Source organism: Oenanthe melanoleuca, unplaced genomic scaffold (genome assembly GCF_029582105.1).
Source record: "Oenanthe melanoleuca isolate GR-GAL-2019-014 unplaced genomic scaffold, OMel1.0 S181, whole genome shotgun sequence".
Classification (NCBI taxonomy): Eukaryota; Metazoa; Chordata; class Aves; order Passeriformes; family Muscicapidae; genus Oenanthe; species Oenanthe melanoleuca.
Genome location: NW_026612830.1, coordinates 1 through 7,131, shown reverse-complemented (window position 1 = coordinate 7,131; position 7,131 = coordinate 1). Strand labels below are relative to the sequence as shown.

The window sequence follows — 7,131 nt, the reverse complement described above, 5'->3', positions numbered from 1 at the left end:
GACCCCCAGACCCACCCCGACGCGCCCCCACTCCAGGGCTAAAAACTCCCGCGACTTTGAGACCCTGAGAGCACCGGGAAACCCCCAGACCCAAACCCCAAACCCTGACACCCCAAAACCCCCGAGAAACCCCCAGACCCAAACCCTGACACCCCAAACACCGAGAAACCCCAAACCCTGACACCCCAAAACCCAAACCCTGACACCCCAAACACTGAGAAACCCCCAGACCCAAACCCTGACACCCCCAGACCCAAACCCTGACACCCCAAACACTGAGAAACCCCAAAACCGAAACCCTGACCCCCGAGACCCCAGGAAATCCCCAAACCCAAGGGGTGACACTGCACTGCTGAGCCCCGCAGAGCCCCGAGCCCCCAGACTCAAATCCCCAAACCCAAGGGGTGACACTGCACTGCTGAGCCCCGAGACCCCAGACTCAAATCCCCAAACCCAAGGGGTGACACTGCACTGCTGAGCCCCCCAGAGCCCCGAGACCCCAGACTCAAATCCCCAAACCCGAGGGGTGACACTGCAGTACTGAGCCCCCAGAGCCCCGAGCCCCCAGACTCAAATCCCCAAACCCAAGGGGTGACACTGCCCTACTGAGCCCCGAGACCCCAGACTCAAATCCCCAAACCCAAGGGGTGACACTGCCCTACTGAGCCCCGCGACCCCAGACTCAAATCCCCAAACCCAAGGGGTGACACTGCACTGCTGAGCCCCCAGAGCCCCGAGACCCCAGACTCAAATCCCCAAACCCGAGGGGTGACACTGCACTGCTGAGCCCCCAGACTCAAATCCCCACGGCCACCCTCGGTTCCCCAGCCCTCCCCGCGGTCCCGGGGGTTTCGGGGCGCCGCCCCCGTTTCCGTCCCCTCGGGGCACTGGGGCGAATCTCCTGCAGGCCCGCGCCGCACGCACCTGATGGCGGCCGCGCCCCGGACCCGGGGGGCTCCCCCAAAACGGGGGGTCCCGAGCCCCCTCCTCATCGCCTGCCTCCTCCTCCTCCTGCCGGGTATCGCTGGGGGGGGGGGTGGGTGCTGGGGTTGGGTCTGGGGGCTTCAGGGTTTGGGTCTGGGGACTTCAGGGTTTCAGTTTGGGTCTGGGGGCGGCTATAGGGGTTATGGGGTGCTGGGGTTGGGTCTGGGGGGATTTCGGGGTTCTGGGGTGTCGGGGTTTGAGTCTGGGGGCTTCAGGGTTTGAGTTTGGGTCTGGGGGCGGCTTTAGGGGTTCTGGGGTGCTGGGGTTGGGTCTGGGGGGATTTCGGGGTTCTGGGGTGCTGGGGTTGGGTCTGGGGGTCTCAGTTTGGGTCTGAGGGGCTTTCGGGGTTCTGGGGTGTCGGGGTTTGGGGTTTTTGGGGTTTGAGTTTGGGTCTGGGGGGCGCTTTAGGGGTTCTGAGGTTTGGGTCTGGGGGTCTCAGGGTTTGAGTTTGGGTCTGGGGGGTTTTCGGGGTTCTGGGGTGCCGGGGTTTGGGGTTTTTGGGGTTTGAGTTTGGGTCTGGGGGCAGCTTTAGGGGTTCTGAGGTGCCGGGTGTTGGGTCTGGGGGTCTCAGGGTTCGAGTTTGGGTCTGGGGGCGGCTTTAGGGGTTCTGGGGTGCCGGGTGTTGGGTCTGGGGGTCTCAGGGTTTGGGTGTGAGGAATTTTCGGGGTTCTGGGGTGCCGGGGTTTGGGGTTCTTGGGGTCTGAGGGGTTTTCGGGGTTCTGGGTTTTCTGGGTTTGGGGTTTTTGGGTCCGAGGGGCTTTAGGGGTTCTGGGGTGCCGGGGTTTGGGGTTTTTGGGGTCTCAGGGGTTTTCGGGGTTCTGGGGTGCCGGGGTTTGGGGTTTTTTGGTCTCAGGGGTTTTTGGGGTTCTGGGGTGCCGGGGTTTGGGGTTTTTTGGTCTCAGGGGTCTCAGGGGTTTTTGGGGTTCTGGGGTGCCGGGGTTTGGGGTTTTTGGGTCTCAGGGGTTTTCGGGGTTCTGGGTTTCCGGGATTGGTCCGGGGGTCTCAGGGACACCCTGAACGAGGATCCCATTTCTGGGCTCTCAGGTTTCGGGTCAGGGTGTTTCAGGATTCCGGGGCTCAGGGTTTTGGGTCTGGGGGTCCCCAGTGCCTGTTACCCATGACACGGGGACCCCTGAACCGGGCAGGGGGTCTCTAGGGGACCCCAAAACCATGGGGTGCTCCCCCCTCCCCCCAAGCCACCTGTGCCAGCGCGTCCCCGGGGACCCCCCCGAGCTTCCTGTGACAGCGAGAACCGAAACGGGGGGGGCGGGGCGGGGGCACCCCCTGCCCCGCGGGGTCCTGTGAGACCCCCGCCCCTAATGGCACCTGCGGGGTCACCTGTGAGACCCCCGCCCCTAATGGCACCTGCAGGGTCCTGTGAGACCCCCGCCCCTAATGGCACCTGCGGGGTCACCTGTGTGAGACCCCCACCCACAGTGCCACCTGCGGGGTCCTGTGTGAGACCCCCGCCCCTAATGGCACCTGCGGGGTCACCTTTGTGAGACCCCCGCCCCTAATGGCACCTGCAGGGTCACCTGTGTGAGACCCCCACCCCTAATGCCACCTGCGGGGTCCTGTGTGAGACCCCCACCCCTAATGGCACCTGCAGGGTCCTGTGAGACCCCCACCCCTAATGGCACCTGGAGGGTCCTGTGTGAGACCCCCGCCCCTAATGGCACCTGCAGGGTCACCTTTGTGAGACCCCCGCCCCTAATGCCACCTGCGGGGTCACCTGTGTGAGACCCCCACCCCTAATGGCACCTGGAGGGTCCTGTGTGAGACCCCCGCCCCTAATGCCACCTGCAGGGTCACCTTTGTGAGACCCCCACCCCTAATGCCACCTGCGGGGTCACCTGTGTGAGACCCCCACCCCTAATGCCACCTGCAGGGTCCTGTGAGACCCCCACCCCTAATGCCACCTGCGGGGTCACCTGTGTGAGACCCCCGCCCCTAATGGCACCTGCAGGGTCACCTGTGAGACCCCCACCCCTAATGGCACCTGCGGGGTCCTGTGTCACTGTCCCCCCGCAGGTTCCGGGTGTCACTCTCCCAGCAGTGTCACTGTCCCCCCGCAGGTTCCAGGTGTCACTCCCCCAGCAGTGTCACTGTCCCTTACAGGTTCCAGGTGTCACTCCTCCAGCAGTGTCACTGTCCCTTACAGGTTCCAGGTGTCACTCCCCCAGCAGTGTCACTGTCCCTTACAGGTTCCGGGTGTCACTCCCCCAGCAGTGTCACTGTTCATTACAGGTTCCAGGTGTCACTCTCCCAGCAGTGTCACTCCCCCAGCAGTGTCACTGTCCCTTACAGGTTCCGGGTGTCACTCCCCCAGCAGTGTCACTGTCCCTTACAGGTTCCAGGTGTCACTCTCCCAGCAGTGTCACTGTCCCGCCTGTCCCCCGCAGGTTCCAGGTGTCACTTCCCCTGCAGTGTCACTGTCCCCCGCAGGTTCCAGGTGTCACTCTCCCAGCAGTGTCACTGTCCCCCGCAGGTTCCAGGTGTCACTCCCCCAGCAGTGTCACTGTCCCTTACAGGTTCCAGGTGTCACTCCCCCAGCAGTGTCACTGTCCCTTACAGGTTCCAGGTGTCACTCCCCCAGCAGTGTCACTGTCCCCCGCAGGTTCCGGGTGTCACTCTCCCAGCAGTGTCACTGTCCCCCCTGTCCCCCGCAGGTTCCGGTTGTCACTCCCCCAGCAGTGTCACTGTCCCGTACAGGTTCCGGGTGTCACTCCCCCAGCAGTGTCACTGTTCATTACAGGTTCCAGGTGTCACTCCCCCAGCAGTGTCACTGTCCCCTGCAGGTTCCAGGTGTCACTCCCCAGCAGTGTCACTGTCCCTTACAGGTTCCAGGTGTCACTCCCCCAGCAGTGTCACTGTCCCCCCGCAGGTTCCGGGTGTCACTCCCCCAGCAGTGTCACTCCCCCAGCAGTGTCACTGTCCCTTACAGGTTCCAGGTGTCACTCCCCCAGCAGTGTCACTGTCCCTTACAGGTTCCGGGTGTCACTCCCCCAGCAGTGTCACTCCCCCAGCAGTGTCACTGTCCCTTACAGGTTCCAGGTGTCACTCCCCCAGCAGTGTCACTGTCCCCCCTGTCCCCCGCAGGTTCCGGGTGTCTCTCCCCCAGCCCCCCGCCGTCGTCCCCCACCCGGGACAGCCCCCTCACCCTGTCGGTGAGCACCAGCCCGACCCCGGGCCGCTCCTGCGGCTTCCCGGGAGCGCTGACGGTGGAGCCGGGCCCCACCTCCCGCTCGGGGATCCCCGGCGCTCACCTGAGCATCGAGTGCCGCTTCACGGCGCCGCCGGACGCGCGGCCCGAGGTCAGCTGGCTGCAGGTGTGCCCGCGGGGGTACGGCGGGGACGGCTGGAACTGCAGCTGGCCGCAGGAGGTGCCGGTGCGGGGCGGGGGGCGCCAGGTGCGGCAGGGGCAGGGGGTCTCCACGCTGAGCTTCGAGAGCCTGCGGCACAACCACAGCGGGCTCTACTTCTGCCGCGTGCGGGCGGGCGGCGCGGCCGCGCAGTCCTGCGGCACCTTCGTCAGGGTCCAGGGTGAGTGGGGGTCCCTCGGGGGGTCCGGGGGGGGCTCGGGGGGCCCGGGCTGACGCGCCGGCTGTGGCAGAGCCCGCGCCGCCATCGTTCCTGCAGCTGACGGACGCCACCAAGAACAGGATCCTGACGGCGCAGGGCGTGCTGCTGCTGCTCTGCGCGGCGGGGCCGGGGCTGCTGCTGCTCTTCAGGGTGAGCGGGGGCTGCGGAGGGGACCCCGCCCCAATTCCGGGCTGTAACCCCAATTCCGGGCCTGGTACCCCTAAATCCGGGCCTGGGAACCCCAATTCCGGGCCTGGTAACCCCAATTCCGGGCCTGGTAACCCTAAATCCGGGCCTGGGAACCCCAATTCCGGGCCTGGTACCTCTAAATCCGGGCCTGGTAACCCCAATTCCGGGCCTGGTACCCCTAAATCCGGGCCTGGTACCCCTAAATCCGGGCCTGGGAACCTCAATTCCGGGCCTGGTACCCCTAAATCCGGGCCTGGTAACCCTAAATCCGGGCCTGGTACCCCCAATTCCGGGCCTGGGAACCCTAAATCCGGGCCTGGTACCCCTAAATCCGGGCCTGGTAACCCCAATTCCGGGCCTGGTACCCCTAAATCCGGGCCTGGTACCCCTAAATCCGGGCCTGGTAACCCCAATTCCGGTCCTGGTAACCCTAAATCCGGGCCTGGTAACCCTAAATCCGGGCCTGGTAATCCCAATTCCGGGCCTGGTAACCCCAATTCCGGGCCTGGTAACCCTAAATCCGGGCCTGGTAACCCCAATTCCGGGCCTGGTAACCCCAGTTCCGGGCCTGGTACCCCTAAATCCGGGCCTGGTAACCCTAAATCCGGGCCTGGTAATCCCAATTCCGGGCCTGGTAACCCCAATTCCGGGCCTGGTAACCCTAAATCCGGTCCTTGTAACCCTAAATCCGGGCCTGGTACCCCCAATTCCGGGCCTGGTAACCCCAATTCCGGTCCTGGGAACCCTAAATCCGGGCCTGGGAACCCCAATTCCGGGCCTGGGAACCCTAAATCCGGGCCTGGTAACCCTAAATCCGGTCCTGGTAACCCCAATTCCGGGCCTGGTAACCCCAATTCCGGGCCTGGTAACCCCAATTCCGGTCCTTGTAACCCTAAATCCGGGCCTGGTACCTCCAATTCCGGGCCTGGTAATCCCAATTCCGGTCCTGGGAACCCTAAATCCGGGCCTGGGAACCCCAATTCCGGGCCTGGGAACCCTAAATCCGGGCCTGGTAACCCTAAATCCGGGCCTGGTACCCCCAATTCCGGGCCTGGTAACCCCAATTCCGGGCCTGGTAACCCCAATTCCGGGCCTGGGAACCCTAAATCCGGTCCTGGTAACCCCAATTCCGGGCCTGGGAACCCATAAATCCCCTTCCAGGTACCCCTCAATGCCCCCTGTCCCTTTAATTCTGGTCCTGGTACCCCATAATTCCCCCTCCAGGTACCCCTAAATGCCCCCTGCCCCTTTAATTCTGTGCCCATAAATCCCCCTCCAGGTACCCCCAAATGCCCCTGCCCCTTTAATTCTGGTCCTGGTACCCCATAAATCCTCTTCGAGGTACCTCTAAATGCCCCCTGCCCCTTTAATTCTGGTCCTGGCACCCCATAAATCCCCCTCCAGGTACCTCTAAATGCCCCCTGCCCCTTTAATTCTGGTCCTGGCACCCCATAAATCCCCCTACATGCACCCCTAAATGCCCCCTGCCCCCTTAATTCCCCTCCTGTAGACCCCCAGATACCCCCAGCACCCCAAATCCCCTGAAATTCCTCCCAGGTGTCCCCCCAAACCCCCCCTGTACCTTTTTTTCCCCCCATTTCCAGAAGCGCTGGGCCAATGAGCGGCTCCTCCAGCCCAAGAAAATCTCCTTGGAGGAAGAAAATCTTTATGAGGTGACCTGGGGTGACCCCCCAAAAAGGGGCTGGGGGCTGGGGGGAGGGATGTCCATCACCCCCAAACCAAACCCCCCTCCCCAATTCCCACAGGGGCTGAACCTGGACGAGTGCTCCATGTACGAGGACATTTCCCGGGGGGTCCAGCCCACCTACCAGGACGTGGGGACCCCCCCTGCTGCCGACAGCCTCCTGGAGAAACCTTAAAAAAAGAAAAAAAAACCAAAATGAGGGCGGGGTCCCCAAAACCCCCCGCTAAGGCTTTGCTGTGGGAACTCAAGGCTGCGCTGATTTCCCCCCTCCCGAAATTAAACTGGGGGACCCCACCCTCACCTGGAGCTGATAAATTGCCAATAAATCACGAATGAATCTTTAATAAGTTGCCAATAAACGATGAGCATGAGACCTCCGTTTTCCCCCCGTTATCCCAAATTTCCTCCCAATTTCCTCCCATTTCCCCCCCCCAGTTCATCCCCACTTTACCCTATTATCCCGTTTCCCCCATTATCCAAAATTTCCCGCATTTTATTCTCTTTTCCCCCATTTCTCCCATTACACCTATTATCTCCAAGTCCCCCGTTCTACCCCATTCTCCTGCTCTACCATTTTTCCTATTTTCTGTCAATTTTCTGCCAAATCTTCTCTCAATTTTCCTGCATTAATCCAAATTTTAGCCCACTATGTCCCATTTTCCCCCACAATC

At 62.5% G+C, this 7,131-nt stretch overlaps 1 protein-coding gene across 1 annotated transcript; it reads left to right on the top strand.

The window, feature by feature from the left end:
* Positions 1-896: 896 nt before the first annotated feature.
* Positions 897-6,833, top strand: CD79A (CD79a molecule). Its single transcript, XM_056516001.1, has 5 exons — positions 897-1,018; positions 4,084-4,527; positions 4,598-4,716; positions 6,360-6,428; positions 6,522-6,833. The coding sequence occupies exons 1-5, from the start codon at positions 928-930 to the stop codon at positions 6,633-6,635; spliced, it is 837 nt and encodes a 278-aa protein (XP_056371976.1). The 5' UTR covers positions 897-927; the 3' UTR covers positions 6,636-6,833.
* Positions 6,834-7,131: the final 298 nt, after the last annotated feature.